Source organism: Lepisma saccharinum, chromosome 3 (genome assembly GCF_977018435.1).
Source record: "Lepisma saccharinum chromosome 3, izLepSacc3.1, whole genome shotgun sequence".
NCBI lineage: Eukaryota > Metazoa > Arthropoda > Insecta > Zygentoma > Lepismatidae > Lepisma > Lepisma saccharinum.
In genome coordinates, this window is record NC_139231.1 from 40613733 (window position 1) to 40634906 (window position 21174).

Genomic DNA, 21174 nt, shown 5'->3' on the forward strand with positions numbered 1-21174 from the left:
AACAATGCTCTTGCTGAATTTACACCCCACTTCCTACCCTTTCCAGGCTTTTCCTTGCATACCCATTCATTTGGGGTTGGGCGAGTCTTCCTGGAGGAATATTGTCAGGAAAATCCGCACCCCAGATCACCCACCCAAGGTTTCCTTCATGGGAATCAGACATTCTACTAAGCGGATCACACCAGCTCCTTTAACTTACTTGATAATACAGTAATAACAATTATTGTAATAAACAAATGTTTATTTATAAACATAAATCTACACTGAGTACTAGTTCATTATGGATAGTAGGTCTTTTTATATTTGATATGCCTATGTGTTCTGTCGGCTCTTGCTATGTACTCTGCTCTGCACTGATCGACTCGCCTCTCAAATGGATCAATGTCCAGTTCGAAAAATCGTCTCCTGGCATCCATGGGCCTCGTCTCATGTTCCACCTTGTATATCCTTTCCCAGTCATAGATTTCCGGTGGTGGGTAACCTCTCGGCCTGTTTGAATACATGTACTTGAACCTCTTCTCGAACCACTCGCACCTTTCATCATCCTTCACGTTGGCAATTTGCTTCTCCTTGGAAAGGTACGGCTTCAATTCTATACCTTCACGTACAGATGGCACGGTGAGGTAAAATTTAAGCAGCATTTGCAGAACTTCTTCGTTTAAACCTGTAACATAGTCAGAAGTGATAACTGGGAGGGACTCAACCTTATGAGAACAGTAAGTATCTATTTGTCGGCACGTGGCATCAAATAGATGCTATATATACTATTGTACCAGGAAGGAAAATACCGTGAAAAAAATTGCATTCTAAAATTGACAGTCATTTGTTTCTTTTTCCTCTTCCCTCATGCATGTGTGGCCTGATGTTACCACATTCATTGCCATTTGTATTATACGTACAGTGGAACACCAATTTTGCGTTCCTCAGTTTTACATTTTCCTACATTATACATTCAATCTTGATGCTCTCAACATAGCAAAATGTTATAAAATTTTCCTCGATTGTACACTTTCCAGCATTTTCATTTTTTTCAGCTTGATTCCCTGAAAAATGCAGAATAGAGGTTCCACTGTACATGTACATGGAGGTGCGCAGCCTAAATTTGTCTATCACCTGAGTACTGTTTGCCTTGTTAGCAGCAATGCTCGAAGAGGGGGATGCAGAGGGCAACAGTTAGAAAAATGTACTCAGGGCATCCTCTTACCCACCTCATTGTCAACATGTTAAACAACAGGACCAAACCCCAGGTTTCTCAAGACTTCAGCAAACATCCCCACATCTAATAATTCCATTTCAAGGGCTGTGTGGCACCTCACATTTATCTCTGCTACTGGATGCTATGTAGTTTGTATTAAATTGTTTTTATAACTTTCCTTCCAGGCTTCCTTGCAAAAATAAATAAATAATAAAATAAATGTGAAATATTGCTTCTCTACTTTCACTGTGTATGGTTTTTCCCCTTCACAAAGGTACAAACATAAAGGCATCAAGCTTTCAAGAGTTCTCAACAGTTTGGCAACATAGGAGCAGGGTTACAATGCAAGTGGGGCTGATTGCACCATCAACTCTCCCAGTGCTTGAACTGAGACCTTTTTTTTCTCTTTCTGGCGCAGAAATAACAATTTTAGTTATAACTTTTAGACTGAGTTATATCAGATGGCTAGTATAGTTTCCCCACACTTCAAATACAGTGCATTTCACAATCGAGTCATCCTCGGAGCGGTGGCCAGCTCGCTGGGCAGGTGGGAGCGCATATGCTGGCATTTACATCCACAGCTGTACGCTGACCTTGGCACTGGATGCGTCAGTGCTTCAGTATCCAGATAGCTGGTGTCCAATTTGCACGTGTATGTGAAGCGTTTAGGTGTTAACAAGTGTTTTAGATTGTTTTGTTTTAGTTTACGTATTACTTGTGCTTTCCTGCAGTCTAATAATGCCACGCTATCCGTACAATATAAAACAACGAATTTTTATGTACAACTCTAAGTCATTAGGAATTCTTGCAGGGAAGGAAGTTATGAGACATTTCGCAGCAGAATTCCCAGATGTTCCTGTTCCACACAGAGACAGTGTTAGAAAACAAATTTTGTTCTTGTTAAAAATCGAAGGGTGAAACAACATGTGTTTACTGAGGAGAAAGTAGATGACCTTAGAGCATGATTGGAACATAATCCTCAAATATTCCCCCGGCGCCTTGCACAAGAAACTGACATCTTTAAGTTGTCTGCGTGGCATGCTACTAAACTTTTAAACCTGAAGCTACACATTAGAAGAATTGAAAGAAAATATCAGGAGAGAAATTGAAGCAATTTCGGAAGAGAAACTGATACATGTTAGTGAAAATTTGCTAAAAAGATACCGTAAATTTTAGGATGCAGGAGAAGAACATTTTCAACACCTCTTGTAACAACGCACGTGTTTATTCTAATTGTAATTGTCCACCTAATTAGTACGAACTTATTTCATTACATAGCTAGTGTTTCCAGTTACGCGGAAGTTTGCTGGCAGATGAGTTCTCGCTGCCAGGTGCGCTTGCTGCTGCTCCGCAGACAATTTGACCGGGAAAAGCAATGTATAATTTTTCTCTCTTAATTTTTTGGCTCTTTTCAAAGCAATTTTCTGCAGTAAAGCCCTTTTTGCAGATAGGGTTGGGGCTATAGTCCCTTCTTCCCTGCCCTGAATCCAAACCTGATAAACACAGAAAACAAATGACAAACATTTTGTTGCAGTTGTTTAAAGTTAATTCTCAATACAGTTGTTTTTCTCATTCCTGAAAAAAAATCCATGCAAAATCCACAGTTAAATCATAGAACTAAAAATATCTGTATAATTACTTTGTCATTGGTACCATCCAAACATTCATATTACATATATACAATACAATCAATTTTTATCCTCTATATAATTATTAGCAATTGTCATTTGCAATATTCATTGTAGTACACAATATCTTTTAGCATAGAAATAGCTGTTTGGCATCTTGACGCTGAAATATCTTGAAAGGAATGAACTACCTTTCCCATGAATGCGAATAACTATTTTGTCAAACATGTGTTGCCTTCTGACTGAGGCTAGAACCTTGTGCCCCTAACACAAAAGTTGGCCATGTTACTACTGAACAAAATTACAACTGCAACTTTTGAGATACCATATCCAAATACAATGAGCTTCAAAAAAAAAAAAAAAAAAATTGCAACTGGCAAACTCGCTAGCAGTTTTCTTTACCCTGTCACATATTAGTACTCATTAACTAATGGATTCTGAAGGGTTTTATGCATTATATAGACCAGTTCTGTCACTAGAATGTGTCAAGAAGTAGCTGCCTTCTAACCCCCTTCCATTCAAAAACCCAGTAGGCAAACCTTTGGTAGTTTTATTGAAACAGGCCAATTTCATTGTTTAGAGTCAAATAAATGTGACCTTCACCAACAGTGAAGTTTAGAGTGCCAAAACTGAAGGGTGGGGTGTGGGGGCAGGACATTTTTTTCTTTTTTGGAAGACGAGGCTTATCATTAAGAAGCAGGAGCAAAGAGTGGACAAAAGTCGGGGAGGATCAGTAACTGGCCACTCTCCTAATCGCTGCAACATTCACCCATAAAAATAAAGTTAATATAGTTGGGATTAGCTTCCAACCTCTAAGAATATATTCAAGAAGATTGCTAAGCTATTTAATATTGCCAGTCACACAGCTGAATACGAATGAGCTAGTCATTAAAAATCTTAACCAAATTAAAATTGTTCATAGAAGTGGGGAGGCAAACAAGATTTTGTGAGTGGTACTCATATTTAAAAATGTGATGTATATAATTCATGAAAACATATTTTAATTACCAAGGTTTTCTTGTTTATTAAGGGTTTTCTGTAAAAAATATCATGTGAAAAGCTAGCCACTCTTCCACTTGTATATTTACAAAAAGCTGTTTCTAGGTGCATCAATGTTAAAAAGCTTGGATTTTGTCATTTGAGAAACACAAATGCAAGGTTTTGTTAAACTAATAGAGGTATTCAGTACAGTGTCATTCTTCAAACTGTGTCTTAACTTCAAATGGCAGCTTTGTACAGTGGTTGCACCATTGACTTCTATGTCAGTAGTTGTAGGTTCGATTCTCAGTGACACAGAAGCTTTTACAAAAGGCAACAGACAATATTTCTTCATATACACGGGAAATGTAGTTGATCCCTCTCAAGAGATGTCAATGTTAAGATGTAGGCACAAGATAGGTGGCATAGTGATCACTAGGGCTCGGAAGTTGAGGAAAAATCCTTTCTTTTCCTAGTGTCCGAAGACGTGGCCCAACATAATATATGTTCATTTTGTGTCATTGTAGGCCAAAAAAAAAGTGGGTTTTATTTGTCCTTTTTCGGCATGTTTTGGCTTATTGGTCCTTTTTAGCCTTTTCTTAGGTCTTAAAGGCTTTTTTTTTGCAACTTCACCTTCTTTCGACTACGTTTTTACTGCCCATTCTCAATTCGAATCATCATTAGTTCATCACCTCTTAAACATCCCTTCTGTAGCAAAGAAATAAAAAAAAATGAAATAAATAAATATATTTGAACCATCCCTGAAACGAGAGAAAAACATTTTTGGACGACTAAAGCAGGTACGGTACAAGGTCCTTTAACCGTAACTTGTCTGGAAGGTCGCGCTGTAAGTGGTAACTTTCTCTTGTTTTGAAGCTTTCAGCACGGTGTATACGACCAGACAGCACGCGCCTGCAAAGATCTCAAGTCAGATAAGGAGGTGCCATGCAGACAGAGGGAGGGGATGGGGAAGTTATATAATGTCTGAAAGAAGATATATTTCATTCATATAGTTTTTTCACACTGTGTGTTCCATACCACCAGAATTTTGTATTTTTTTTATTCATTAAATACTTAATTAAAACTGAAGTTATTAATTATTTTGGATCACATTTATACGTCCTTTTTCCCGTTTTTATGTCCTTTTTTAAAAATATTTTAGGTCTTTTTATAGGTCTTCAACTTCCGAGTCCTAGTGATCACATTTCTCATGGGGCCAAATACTTTGTTGGATTCTGCCAACCATTTTAGATATACAGTGAAGAGACCGGTGGCCATCGTGAGGAAATTGGGGAGCTATGGATGAGTGTCATGGAAACCTACAACAATGACTGAGGGTTCGTCGTGCCAACCACAAGCCACCTTCTAACTGATTGGATGATCTTACATCTGTTGGGGCACGTGAAAGCGAGGCTCTGGCCCTCACGGGCTGTTGCTCCACGGGGGTTACTATACATTCAATCTTGATGATCCCAGCATAGCATATTGTTGTAAGATTTTGCATTTTCCTTCATTTTAAGTTATTTAGCATCGTCCCCAGAAAAATGTAACTGATGCAAGAGCGTGAGAAGAACCATCCTAATTACTATGCTTTTCCAGAATTTACCAGCGTGCATCAGATTGGTGAACCAAAAATGCGGAAAGTGCATGCATATTTGAGTTTATTAGGAAAAAGTCATTGATAGTGACTAAAGCACAGAAGATATTTCACGAATATTATATATTTTTATTAAAGGACATCTCAATTTGCATTGTTTGTAAAAAATATTGAATATTGTGAATGGAGGCTTTCCTGCATGTTGCAGCAGAACACTGATTCATGTTTTGATGCATCAGGATACTTTATTTCAATTTCCGTGAAGGAGCAGTACTATTCAAAATGTCGACAGTAGATGCCTGCATCCAGTTTATTCACCCTCAGTGCAGTAAAATCAGCATGACATTCCATACTATTGCCTACAGAATGGATATTATGCATCACAAGTTTCAAAGCAGACGATGCCATTTTGATTCACCAGCTGCACCAGCTCTGGAGGCCGGTATAAAAATGATAACGTCATGGTTTAACCTGGTGAAAGCTTTGGTGGACACCGGTGAAATACACAACGTCGAAGCATGCATCAGCGGTGCACCAGGCTGTTCACCGATGGCTCCGACATGAGTTAATTCATCACAGCCCTCATGATAACATAAGCAAGTGCCTACGGTTGAATTACAAGTGCTGATGCATACAAATTTTGTAGCAGTGGATGTTATGTACACTTACCTTCAACTTTACCATCTTCAATCCTTTCAAACAGCTTCATTGGTGAGGTCCCCCAGCACACATTACAGCGAGGGTTGTCTTGAGAATCTGAATGCAGAAGCATTGTGTTCAGCTGATAAACATAGAATGACCACAACTGTCCATTTGTTATAACAGTCTGTGCCACAAAAGGGTACGTGACATCATTGAACGTACTAAAACCTGGAAGGTAAAAATATTGTTCAAATTAATTATGTACACATATTACATGGCAAGAACAAGCACTTGTCCGCTTCATCATTTAATTTTTTTACCTACAGTATTATTTAAATTAAATAATTGAGCTAACATGTGATATCATAACAGATAGTACCTTTAGGAATTTAACTACTGACACCTATCCACAATTTGGATATTTTGCAGTCTGCAAAAATACCACTCTCGTGAAGTCTAAATAGCCTGAAAGTTATGCAAAAATGAATAATTTTTCATGGGATTTCTGACATAATTATTCTCTCATAAGAAGTTCTATGGTGTTCAGGAAAAGACATTAAGTCTCAAATTGGGATTTTCTATTGCTTTCATTAAAAAGAAAATAATATTCATGAGCATTTTGAAAAATTTTGCCTACTATGCAATAACTCTGGCAACACTTCTCAGACACACGTGAAATTGGTGTCAGAATAATCAGTGATTCAATGACTGTTGCGACATCTAGTGTCATTCGCCTGCAACATCATGCATGCGCACAATAGTGAGTAAAATGGATGGAGACGTACATGAATGTGCAGTTGAAACAATGTGCTGTTATTGAATTCCTCATAGCAGAGGGTTGTGCACCCGTTGACATTCATCTACGAATGAGTGCTATCTATGGTGATGCCTGTCTGCGTGGATGCGAGTACTGTCAGGAGGTGGACAAGGAATCTGAAAGGCAACAATCCAGCCACGACAAGCCTGCATGATCAGGTCCGCAGTGGATGACCCATAACAGCCACATATGATCAGCGTCAAAAGCACGTGGAAAAACTGATTCGTGCCAATCGCCAATCGACAGTATAGTCCACACAGAATTTTTGGAGCACGGAACCACTGTAATCTCCAATTCGTATGTGAAGACTTTGGAGAAACTCCGCGCACGATTACTGCGAGTTAGGCATGGCAAGGATGCAATTCGTCAACATGACAATGCTCGCCCACACACAAGTTGCCAAACACAGGATGCATTGCAGCGTCTCAAATTACACGAGACTTTACCCACTCGCTGTACAGCCCAGATCTCGAACCTTGTGATTTTCTTTTTCCGAGGCTGAAAGAGCACCTGAAGGGACACCGTTACACCAGTGATGCGGAGGTGCAAGCAGATGGGCATCGCTGGTGCTGGGAAAAGATGCCTGATTTCTTTGCAGACAGGATGCAACAACTTGTCCGATGTTGGCATTTGTGTGTGGACAATGATGGTGACTACATGGAAAAGTAGTGACACCCTGGTAGAGGACAAGGTATCAAGGGTATCAAAGTGGCTTAGTCCTACTTTCATTTATTTCTGTTGTGTTCTTGACTAATTCTAAACTGTGTAGTATACTTATCTAGTTCTATTTTATAAGCAAGGTAGCCAAATCATTAGAGCTCCAACCTTTGGTGTGAGGAGCCTCAAAATTTCATTGTTGGGCCAGCATCATGAACATATGCATGTTCACACCCTGTGATTGGGGAAGGGAAGAGAGCTAAAGTATTGATGAAAGTTCAGTCCAGGAAAAAAAATTACATTCCATATAACTGCTTTACAAATCCAGTAGTGATGCATACAAGACAGCTGTATCTAGAGTGAGTCCTGCTCCCCAAAAATCCCATTCCTGCATACATTTAGGGTAATTTTAGGCATGGCTGTATCTACGTCTTAGCTCTGATGTGAAAATGAAACTCTATACAGTACTTCTTAAACTAAAACTTTCCACTGCAAATTTACAAATATTCAATACCATATCAAGCACTGTTGGTCCAACATTAGAATGAACTTCCACATTCTTACGAAAATGTCCTATCCTACAATGTTAGTCTTCATTCAGCTGGTACAAGATTTTTAATACCTCTAGTTTGTTACTGACACATCCGATTACATAAGAAATTGCTTGCAATTTTCATCGGCTTGAAAATGCTTCATTTTTTAAAGAGTATAATATTGTTTACTAACAGTTATTTTAATTGATTTTTATTTTATTTTTCATGTGATGTTTCGTCCTGGTTTCCCAGAAGATTCTCAAGTGTAGAATGACTAGTCATGTAAGGTTGTGTGTTGTGTGTTTCATCCTGGTCTCCCAGAAATTTCTCAGAACAAGATAACCAAACACACAACCTTACATGACCAGTCACTCTACACTTCAGAAAGTTCTGGGAAACTTGGACGAAACATCGCATGAAAAATAAAATAAAAAACACTTAAAATAGCCATATATTATTTTTCATCTATAAAAAGTGGTTATGCGAACCTTTAAGATGAACATAGCTATTCTAATTGAAAATAATTAAAGGTTGTGGGGGGGGGGGGTTAATGAGAACAAGTAAGATCATGAAAATAGGTAGCAGGCTCCAGTATCAAAAACCAGAAAACTGCAGCAACGAGACTTGATGCACTGCTTACACATCACCCAATGAAAGAGCCGCTTGGTACATCCTGGTGCTCAGAAGGCTGTTGTACATTGGAGATATTCTCATGTAATTTTTGGACATTTTAAAGCAAAACTCTGGTAAATTGATGCTTATAAATGAAGTGGAATACTCATGCACTAATATTAATCAATATTTTGAGCACGTTTTAATTTTACAATTTTTAAGCGTCGGTATTGGTATTGGTTGGAATCGGAATTGATTCAAAGTAGTGTTGGCTCAGTCCCCTCAACACAAAGCAATTGGAGTCAATTCTGTGGATTGGTATGATTTCTCATGAAAGAAATTATTATGCTCGAGAAGAAATTAAACACTTAATACACTATTTTGAGAGTTAATAAACATTGTCACCAGTTTTTGTATCTTATTAAGAAAAAGTGTCTTTGACTCCTACACTTTGAATAATGTACATAGTAACACTTGTCAAGTCATCCATGAGAACTTGTATTTAGGTTGTAAATGCACATTCTCATAGTTTTCAAGAAGTACAGAGTTAATAAATGTAAAAGTAACAAAGAGTCCTGCTATGGAAGGAATGTTAAAAGAATATATCATTATGAGCGATAATTTCAGAGCTACAGAATAATTACCATGACAATTTTGGACCAAACGACTTATATGAAAAAGCTTATGGCATATACACACCTCCATGATTGAACAAGAATAAAACTTACATGGACATCTAAATTTTGGAAATTATATGGATGTTTGTGGTTGGCTTAGTAGCTCAATGGTGAAGCATTAGTATGGAATGCCACAGACCCAGGTTTGATACCATCATAATGCATGACAATAATGTGCCCGCATGGATATGCTTTGAGCTAAACATAGCATACTTATATTTCATCATCCTCTCTACTTACCTAACATGGTTCCCTGAAAATTCTGGTGCTTTCCTCAGATAAAAATTGGTGAAAGTGAAGTGAAATTAGTCTTGATACTTGTTGATCACACATTACATATCTATCGTTGCCACATTAATATAGTACTCACCTTGATAGCATGCTTGCGAATAAAGCCAAGAGAAGGATGCCAACATGGCTTGGGAATGGAGCGCATCAATATTGTCTTCTTCCCCGTACGTTTCAGGTCGTTTCAAGACATGGCTTCGAGAGTGGAACGACAGAAGACCAAACTCTGATTTTTCTCCTGGCCAAAAGCCTATGGAAAGGAACAATAGACCATTAGGACACAAACAAGTTGTTAAATGGATTCCAAAAGACTGACTGGACAATTTAACAATATAAACTCTGGTCCTTTTGAAAGAAAGATAGTTTCAATTTATGCATTTTATCTGCAGTATATCAATATATGTATTTTATAGTTTGGAAATGGCAAGCAGGTAAAGATGTGTAATCAGTGTTAATCTTGTAACAACATGTAAAACATACACAATACCCCTTATGGGTCATGCATAGGGACCTTGACCATTACAAATGTGAAAACACCGAAAAATGTTAATTTCTACAAAAAAAAGTGTTCCTGTATGATATTTCAAAATTGCAAAATACTGTGAATTTGGCATAAAATGTGAATTGTGGCCTTCTTCTCAAATTTCAACACGTACCGTGTTTATAAAACTAAAATACCATGAAAATACAATCTTACATTTTTGACTTAAAAAATATAATGTACCATATTTACACATATATAACATGCAAGTTTTCCAAAATTCTAACCAAAACAAAACTATCGTGCATGTTATACATGAAATAATTCTGACAGTTACATGGAAGCACATGAAATTCATGTTTTCCACGATTTTTCACCTTCTAAGGGAATGGAATCGGTATTTCATCGCGTGACAAGCATATTAAAGTCCAGAGTGAAGTGGCGTGGTTTTGGCAGAGATCGTGTGTGCACCCACTGTCACATTGGAGCCACAACATTGGTATTTGTCGTGGAAAATATAGTGGAAAAATAACTAAAGGGTGTATTTTTTAAGTGATAGAACTTTCGATAGGGATAGCTGTCATTTGTTTTGTTTTGATGACTTGTCGTTTTGTCATTTCATATCAGTGAGCATTGGCAAATGATCATGGAAAGACTTGACGCTGCAACAACGTTTACAAATTGTGGAAATATATTTCCAAAATCAATGTTCTGTTCGCCAAACGTATAGAGCACTTCGGAATTTGTATGGTGGACATAATCGTCCGTCAGAGCAAATTATTCGTCGAACTATTGATAAATTTAGAACAACATTTACTCTACTTGATGAAAGACCAACAACAAGACAAAGAAGTGTACGTACGGAAGAAAATATCGGTGCTGTCAGTAATAGTGTTGAAGAAGATCAGAATTTGTCTATTCGTCGCCGTTCTCAACAACTTGGACTGTGTCCATCCACTACATGGAAACTTTTACGTAAAGATCTTGGTCTACACCCATACAAGATCCAATTGGTGCAAGAACTGAAGCCACAAGACCATACGAAACGTCGTTTGTTTGGTGAATGGTGCCTAAATCAATTGGAAACAGATCCCCTTTTTTATTGACAAATTGTGTTTAGTAACAAATCTCATTTCTTGTTAAACGGTGATGTCAACAAGCACAATTGCCATATATGGAGTAAGACCAATCTTCAGGAATTACACGAGGCTCCATTGCATCCTGAAAAATGCACTGTCTGGTGTGGGTTACATGCTGGAGGCACCGTTGGTCCTTATTTCTTTAAAAATGAGGCCGGCGCGCATGTTACTGTCAATGGTTGTAGTTTTTAACATATTAAACTGTCACAAACGGGTGTAGGCCATGAGGCTTACAATTGAAAATACTACTCTAGTTTAAAAGCACAATGAAGGAGGGTGCAGATTATTGTCTATTTGCCCTCTTTTAATCCTTTGCATTAAAACATAGCCTTTAAATACGGAGAAACTAGTACTCACTTTTATCCGCGAAGCTGTTTTTTCTTCTTTTTCGATTAATTTCAGTGGCCACTGCCACCATCCTCGTTGGAACTTGCTGCGCTGTTGCTTGGCGTGCGTCTTTTGTTCGTAGTTCTCTGGCTGCCGTTAGGTGCGCTGCTAGGTGTGCTGTGCGTCTTGGTGCGTCTTCTGCTATTTCCGGGCGATAACTGCTGCAGTAGTGGAATCCAAGTATGGTGCGCTTGCCCGCTATCGATGTTTAGTTCGTGCGGGAAGTGCATTATGGCGTGCGTTTCCTTGATTTTGGTGTCTATGAGCGTGTGGGCAGTGTGTTTGACTCGAACCTTTTGAATTTTATGGCTATTGTATTTGATATGTCTAGCAAGACCAGTAGTGGGTTGGGCTTTTTTCGCATCTGCTAGGTGCTGTTGGATTCTTTCATTGACAGATCTGATGGACCTGCCGATGTAATGAGCCTTGCATTCACACTCTGCATCATATACACCTGGGTTGTCAAGGGGGGAGAGGAAGTACCGTTTGTGCTTGTTCAGTTTATCAGTTATTTTGGAGTTGGGTTTGTGCGCTACTTTGATGCCAAATGGGAGAAGGGCTTTGGCTATGCGGTTGGAAGTGGTGGGATGGTAGGGGAAGGCAAACCATTTATATTGGTCGCTGGGGGTTGGTTGTGGCTGGGTTGCTTGTGGATGGGTTGATTGTGGTAGGTTAGGGTGTCTGACCTGTATTTCCGCCTTACTGCACCAAGTGGAAAGTTGTGATTCAGTGTAGCCATGTTTCAGGGCTATTTCTGTGATGGTGGCTATCTCCTCTCGTAGATCCTCTTCTTTGCCACAGTAGGAGAAGACTCTTCGATAAAAGTTTAGCCACACATTGGCTTTTTGCTTAGGGGGATGGCTAGAGAGAGCATGTATGTACTGGTTGCCTGCATCCGGTTTTCTGTAGACGGTGGTTGTGAATTTGTTAAGTGCACGGCTGATGGTGATGTCCAGGAAGTTGATTTTACCAAGTTTTTCATGCTCTACGGTGAAGTTGAGCCTGGGGTGGATGTTATTTAGTTTGTTCACTAGGAGGTTGAGTTCTTCTGCCTTTTTGTATACAACTATTGTGTCGTCCGCGTACCTTCCATATCGGATGTGTTGTAGTTCTGGAGTGTGGAGTATCTCTTTTTCAGCCAGGTGCATGACGATGTTGGCTAAAGGAGCTGATAGCGGGTTGCCCATCGCAAGGCCCTCGGATTGGTTGTAGAATTTATCTTCAAAACTGAAAGTAATTGTGTTTTAGACAAACTTCCAATAGCCTGGTTATCTCTTGTACCTCTAGGGCCGGGATTCTGTTAGTTGTCAGCCATCTTTCCACCGAACGCAGTGCTAGGTCTATGGGGATTGAGGTACAAGAGATAACCAGGCTATTGGAAGTTTGTCTAAAACACAATTACTTTCAGTTTGAAGATAAATTCTACAACCAATCCGAGGGCCTTGCGATGGGCAACCCGCTATCAGCTCCTTTAGCCAACATCGTCATGCACCTGGCTGAAAAAGAGATACTCCACACTCCAGAACTACAACACATCCGATATGGAAGGTACGCGGACGACACAATAGTTGTATACAAAAAGGCAGAAGAACTCAACCTCCTAGTGAACAAACTAAATAACATCCACCCCAGGCTCAACTTCACCGTAGAGCATGAAAAACTTGGTAAAATCAACTTCCTGGACATCACCATCAGCCGTGCACTTAACAAATTCACAACCACCGTCTACAGAAAACCGGATGCAGGCAACCAGTACATACATGCTCTCTCTAGCCATCCCCCTAAGCAAAAAGCCAATGTGTGGCTAAACTTTTATCGAAGAGCCTTCTCCTACTGTGGCAAAGAAGAGGATCTACGAGAGGAGATAGCCACCATCACAGAAATAGCCCTGAAACATGGCTACACTGAATCACAACTTTCCACTTGGTGCAGTAAGGCGGAAATACAGGTCAGACACCCTAACCTACCACAATCAACCCATCCACAAGCAACCCAGCCACAACCAACCCCCAGCGACCAATATAAATGGTTTGCCTTCCCCTACCATCCCACCACTTCCAACCGCATAGCCAAAGCCCTTCTCCCATTTGGCATCAAAGTAGCGCACAAACCCAACTCCAAAATAACTGATAAACTGAACAAGCACAAACGGTACTTCCTCTCCCCCTTGACAACCCAGGTGTATATGATGCAGAGTGTGAATGCAAGGCTCATTACATCGGCAGGTCCATCAGATCTGTCAATGAAAGAATCCAACAGCACCTAGCAGATGCGAAAAAAGCCCAACCCACTACTGGTCTTGCTAGACATATCAAATACAATAGCCATAAAATTCAAAAGGTTCGAGTCAAACACACTGCCCACACGCTCATAGACACCAAAATCAAGGAAACGCACGCCATAATGCACTTCCCGCACGAACTAAACATCGATAGCGGGCAAGCGCACCATACTTGGATTCCACTACTGCAGCAGTTATCGCCCGGAAATAGCAGAAGACGCACCAAGACGCACAGCACACCTAGCAGCGCACCTAACGGCAGCCAGAGAACTACGAACAAAAGACGCACGCCAAGCAACAGCGCAGCAAGTTCCAACGAGGATGGTGGCAGTGGCCACTGAAATTAATCGAAAAAGAAGAAAAAACAGCTTCGCGGATAAAAGTGAGTACTAGTTTCTCCGTATTTATATACTACCGCGTCTCTCTTTTCCCAATCATGAATAGCCTTTAAGGTTATAAATTTGTTCCATGTTAATTCAAACCTGATAAATAAAGACTGTTTTATATATATAGTGCCTATGAATGCCTGTTTTGAAGTTTAGAGCCTATTTTTGTATAATCTTGCCTAAAAATTGTTATTTTTATTTTCTTTCTCACTCGTGCTTTCTTTTACTACTCTGGCTCTCTCCACGGTGCATTGTACAGGATAAGCTGTTGTTTGGTGAGTGTCTCGTCATTAATTTCATCTGACCAACATTCATTATTATGATCATCACAATTAGCTTGATTGATTGGGTTTATTTTACTTTACTTTTCTGCCACTTGTCAATTGCGATGAGGATGAGTGATGATATGATGGAATTGATGAAGGGATGCTCACAAAGAACACCCACGCCAGGATTCAAAATGGGACCCCTGGTGTCGTGGAGAACTGTGCTAACCACTCTGCCACAGAGATTGGTGTTGCAATTAGCTAAAAGTGAATCAAAATAAGTCCAATACAATAGATATCAAAAATTCAAGTCAATAAATGTGAAGGTTACTAACACAACTAATAAGTTCATGTTCACCGCTCACTCTAGTGTCGTGTTTTATTATATTTCATATTGTGTAAGTCTTTGTCTAAACTCTGTGCCATACTTATTTGAAAAGGTTTATGCATTCTGCATGGTACTTTTATTCTAGTGTGCCCTAGTCAATACGTCAAAATACATTTTTTACAATTTTTAATTTTACAAAAGGAAGTTTATATTTTTACACATGATCGTAATAATAAATACAGAGCAGATTTTTAGGTAAAAACATTTCTTTCCTTTGTTTCTGAGGTCAGCCATACTCTGTAGGGATGCCCACCATATGGCTACAAAATAATCTGCAAAATCTTATTTCACATAAAAATGCATGTAGCATATAACACACATATTTCTACGAAAATAACATAAGATTTACTTATTTTAGACATTTCAGACAAAATAAAGTTTCCAAATTCTTTGTGTAAATGCATATTTTGGAGTTAATGCATAAAATAGGCATAATATGTGCTAAATTAGTACTGTCCCATTTGGGACTCCACAACAGTCACTACTGCCCTCCATCAGAGTGCCACTGACGTGTGCAAGCTTTGTCCAGTTAGTAGATTGCATATTTTGGAGTTAATGCGTAAAATAGGAAAAACATGCTGTAAAATAGTAAATTACTATCCTATTCACTTAGCATACCAGTTCCTCCTGCCGATATTGTTATGTCAGCCATGTGGTAAGGCAATTCAAGCAGAACAGCATTCTCAAGTCAACCAGCAATTGTCAGGAAACAAACTTGTCAGAACAAGTGTTAATAGGAGCCTCAATATGTTTCATAGATGGATGTTCTAAGTGTCCGCAATATTAGATTTAAATAGAACATGTATTGCAGTGGACATCCCACTGAAGACAATAAAAATCCTACTATGAATCCATGTAACGAAAACACCCGCACCTTCCTCTCCCCAAGTGTTATGAAGAAACTCTGCAAAAAATTAGATTTATGTGTGAACATGAAAAAGCGTTGGATAGTCTGTCAATTTGAATGAAAATACATTTATTTTAGACATATATTTCCACAGAAAAAAATGTTTTTAGCACCTAAAAGTCAAGTCCCTAATGATAAATGACACCACAGTCACAATATGTATCGCCTGTTTTATTCTCTATTTTCAGATCAATGTTGATCTTCCTTCAGGAATGAAATGGTTTCCAACAAGATATGATAGGACGTAAGCACATGGATAAAACTAGTTTAAATTGTTTAAAAAAATAAGGAACCTAACTACAATACCTGGTCGATGGAGTGGTCAACCATCTGTTGATCTCCGGTCATAAGTTCAATAAGTAGAGGCACATATTTATGGTAAATAAAAAAAAAATTTCGGTACAAAAACAGAGTCAATTTCAGGTTCAAAAGTGGTAAATAAAATAAAATTGCATTGTTATAGTGGTGTAAAAGCGGTATATAAAATAACATTTTTGGTTTTAAAAATGTGAATAAATTCCAAATTTGATTTAAAAACTGCACTTACTACACAAAATAAACATACTCCTTCTAATAGCACATTTATGTAGTTACCAGAATATTAAGTGTATTCCTGTATAAAGAAGTCCATTTTTGCTTCTCAAACATTTACAGCAGAATTAATCCATTTTCCTTGAATTGCATAACTCACAGGATAATTCTGACTTCAGAAAGTGTCGCATCGGTAAACAAACTCTAAATTTCGTGTTTAAGAGTCTATTTCGCATTTTGCAATTTTTCGTGACAAAACAGAGTGGGAAAATGCACCATGAAAAATTAATGTTAGTGTTATTTCACATTTCGTGTTTTCGTCAAAAACAAAATATGCATGCCTCTATCAATAAGCCATTGTCACCATTCACAAAGAAATTCATAACAGGTTGAGACGAACAGCCAGTGGAGGGGTCTAACCAACATTCCATCATGTCAAGGAATCTCAACTTAAACTTCACCTTTCCCGTATACTTCCAACAAATCACCAAAACTTTCCAAATGATTCCCTGTCGTCTCGACAGTAGTGCTGGTAGCAATGACTGGAGGACCACCGCTGACAATCCGATAAATAGAGACTAAATAGTGTTACCTTAGTCAGACTTGCCAAAGAGAGCTAAGTTCCAATTTGAGTCGAACATCACATTTTGTACCTGCCTTAAATAAACCGATGATCACTCTATGTGTATTATTACTAATCCAAGAAGTAACTCTCCTCTGAGTACACCCTGTGCAGTAAAATAAATTAAACGTAGCCAAACCCCCTAATCATTCTTGGTATTGTCCGAATATTGCAAAAGGATATAAGCTCCCCGGACAAAAATTAGTCACCCCCCACAAATGCACAGTAGTCCCTTTGTCAATATAGATGGCGTTGAATGGGTACCATGTGGCCACATGGCCCCTCACTGTGGACGTATGACATTGGCAGTGACGTGACGTGAGTGTGCCAGCCAATTGTAAGTAAACAGCATGTCAAGATGGGTATAAGCAAGAATGTGACACTGACAAAAGGGGGCAATTGTGTTTGGCCATGCCCATGGGACACACTGAATGAAGTTGCATAATTCGTTGGTGTATCAACGCAGACCTCTAACAAGTCTACGAGGAATGGTGTACCATACGTGGGCACGAAACACGGAATCAGAACTGCGGTCGCAAACCGATCATAACTCAGAGAAACCGGAGACAACTGTCACATCTTGTCAGTGGAAATCGGTTTAAAACCAGACTGGAATTGCTGCTGCCCATGAATGCAGTCCTTCCCCACCAATTTCTGAATGAATACTGCGCAAGGAACTGTATGCAAAGAACATTTGAAGTCCAAGTACCACACAAGAGGCCACTGCTCACAGCGGCATATAAAGCGGTACGTCTTCATTGGGTTTGAGAACGCCGATACTGGACTGTAGGGGACTGGAAAAGTGTAGTGTGGTCTGGTGAGTTTCGATTTTGTCTTTTTTCCAATGATGCCAGGTGTAGAGTGCACCAACGGCCAACTGAAGCATTTCATCCGCAGTGTGTGGATCAATGGGAGGTGGGTCTTTGATGGTGTGGGAATGTTTTTCATGCCACGACTTGGGCCCACTCATTCAGGTGTCTGTGAACATGAACAAGCATGTGTATCTGAACATTCTCGGTGACCAGATGTTGCCCTTTATCCAACATCCTCATGCTGACTATGCTGTGGAAACTCCCATCTTCCAAATGACAACTGCCATGTGTGCAGGGCTGGACGTGTGTGTGCATTGTTTGAGGAACATTCCGGCACCCCATAACACCCGGTCTGGCCTGCAAAGTATCCCGATTTGAACCCCATCGAAAATGTGTGTGGGACTATTTAAAGCCGGGAGTAAAAGGCAGACATCGGCATCCTCGTACTTTGCTGGAATTACGGGATCTCCTGCTGAGCAAGTGGAATCATATCAATGTGGCATACCTGCAACACCTCGTGGAGTCAGCTCCTCACCGAATCCAGGCTGTTTTCCAGGCCAGAGGCGGTGTTACCTGGTATTAGGTTAGTTGTCGAGGGGGGGGGGGGGCTAATTTTTTGTCCGGGGTGCTTATTTAGCCAAGAACACTTAATCTATGATAAAAGGGCCACCTGGGATTCAAAGCACGACTATTGAGCATGAGATGTTACATTGAGAACTTTACTTGGTACTGCATCCAATCCACAGTTTTTTCCCAAATAAATCTTGCCCTAAAGGTACTGAAGATTAAGTTCGTACGTTGGTACCCAAGTCAAAATATAGAGCCCCAAGCCAGAAACTTACACTATGCCCTCTTGATCTATTTTACCCATGAAAATGTTGACCCCACGATGCCTTCAATGTCTTACTAATATACGTCTTCCATGGTGACCAGTGCCAAACAGAATTCCCCCCTCCTGGAAGAGAACTTTGACATTATTACACAAATGCCCAACTAACTATGCACTGAGAAAAGCCTTGGGTCAAACTATAACACAATAGTGCAATTACATGTACTTTTATTAAGCAACAAATAAAATAAACGAAAATGAACACTTATTAAATTACAAACATTACGAATTTAATTTTGCCTCGTTCAATGGGAGGGCAAAGACATGGCCATGTGCATTTCTTTCACAAGCCGGGATTTGTATATGAAGCACTATACAAAGCAAAGATCTTAAAATAAATCATGTGTTTGCATTTTACTCACTGATTAAAAAACAGAAACTGGTTGCATTATCATTAATTAACAATAGTATGACATTTACTTTGCTGACACACAATTACATGCTGTATATTGCAATGTAAGGAAAACAAAATAAAAATTGCACGGATTTCAAAATTGAATGATTGGAATGAAAATAGTAACAAGCCAATAAGTAATGTCCTAAGAGATGCTGAAACTAACTTGGAGGTACACCTATAAACTTGAAATAGTATACATTTTGATATGACCACATCACATGACCTTGACCCACATTACCATTTTTCTCCCTTTATTAACATCATATGGAGAAATAACGAGCAGCTTATTTCCAATCAATGGTTCAGTCACCTGCTTAGTACTTTCCACGAATATTTATTTCAGATAAACAATTTCTTTCAAAGATGACGACGCATCGTATCCTGATCACAACTATGTTTTACTCCAGAACAAATTTGCGGATTATGGCCATAATCGCTACACACGCATGCTAGCAGTAGACAAAGGGTACAATTATGCTGTATTCCAAAATTCTTACATAACCAATAGGTTATCACCAACGTTTTGAAGAAAATGCGTACTTACGTCTTCACTGCAACCCAAACTAACAGCCCAGCGTGGCCGGTAACAAAACTCACTTTTTCACGTTCAACCTGTCATCCAGGTCAATATTCTTACATAAACATAATCCACCACCTTTTGTGTATAAATCGTGATATAGATATCCTTCCATTCTGCCTTGACAAACCAGATGTCGTACAATTTCTGGCTCTCGTCCTGTGAAATGTCCATATTGCGTACTTTCTTTCTATGCCAGTCCTCGCCGCGTTCAAAAAATTGAGCTTAAGCTCATTGCCTCCACACTTCTGTTCCAGGAATGTGAGATTTTATGCACACTCACAGACATGGAATTTATACATGTAAAAACAAGTTAGTTATATACATAACATAAGTTGGTCTATTATTGACATGGTAATAGTTTTGCAAACTTTAATTTAAAATCCCTAATAACTTAAAATTTAATACAAAATGTGCTATTTTAACTGTAAATACCCCTTCTTACACATAAAAGTAAGCCCAGGACATTTATTGAACAAAATTAATACTATTTATGGCAGTCCTGTAAACTACTGCCATCATGCGAGTAAACATTGTACTCGATGAAATAACACGTATATTGGACAAATAAAGGTTGGCAATTATGTGTTACCTCTTCAAAATAAAGTTAAACGAATATAAAATTAAGTTTCACAAATAAATAGTGCTTATGACAATATTTGTCATAAAGTAAAACTATTCTATGTGCATTTCATTGTGCCATGAAGGCAGGTAGGGTCATGCACATTATGCCATATTGGAGACAATGTAGTCAGTACCCCACTCCAGCTGCCTTTACCCCAACTGATTAGAGCTGAATGAGTCTCAGAGTCCCTTTATCCAAGGATATTGTTGGAAACTACCAACCTGAGATGGTCATCAGACACCTACAGAGTGGATCATTCAAAGAAATTCCAGGTAGGTCACAATAATTTACACTAACTAGTACCCAAATTTCTTTGTTAATGATAACAGTATTCCTCGACAATATGTTTAATTTTTATTTAGAGGTTAATTCAGTTACTACAAATGCAAAGCAACATACAAAAATCGACTATATTGAGGGACCCAAAATTGCGAGCTTCAAGGCCAATTGCATCCCCACTCCCCTCTTTGCACCTCATCCAGCGGCACTGTCACATTTGTAGCTTTGTCTCGCCAGAAACTGGTGCAGTTCTTTGATGCCAATGATGACAATGAAAATATCCCTCGTACAAGGGAAAGGATTCAGTAGGCACAACTTCAATAAAACACTATAAAAAAGAGAAGAATATAGCCAGCTGAGATGAGTGTGATAAGGAAGTTGTGTGTAGGTTTGTTTTTAGTTTCTATAATTGTGGAGAATATATAACTGCTGAAAAGGTGAGACTTGTGATTTAGCATAAAAAATAAACTTTTGAGATAAAAAAAATCTGTGTTTGAATTCTGCAGAGTGTGGGGTTTAGACGTAGGAAGTGCAATGATGGAAGAAACTTCTGAATTACAGAAGAGATTTTACACGAGCTTCC

At 39.0% G+C, this 21174-nt stretch overlaps 1 protein-coding gene across 1 annotated transcript in view; it reads right to left on the minus strand.

Annotated features, from left to right (window-relative positions):
- Positions 1 to 226: 226 nt before the first annotated feature.
- mRpS30 (mitochondrial ribosomal protein S30) overlaps positions 227 to 21174 on the minus strand; it is a 39769-nt gene continuing 18821 nt past the window's right edge. The window contains exons 5-7 of the mRNA XM_083118466.1: positions 9707 to 9874; positions 6068 to 6268; positions 227 to 664 (exon numbers count right to left, since the gene is read on the minus strand). Coding sequence (XP_082974592.1) covers positions 279 to 664; positions 6068 to 6268; positions 9707 to 9874 — 755 coding nt within the window. The 3' untranslated portion in view covers positions 227 to 278. The remainder of the gene's footprint in view (positions 665 to 6067; positions 6269 to 9706; positions 9875 to 21174) is intronic.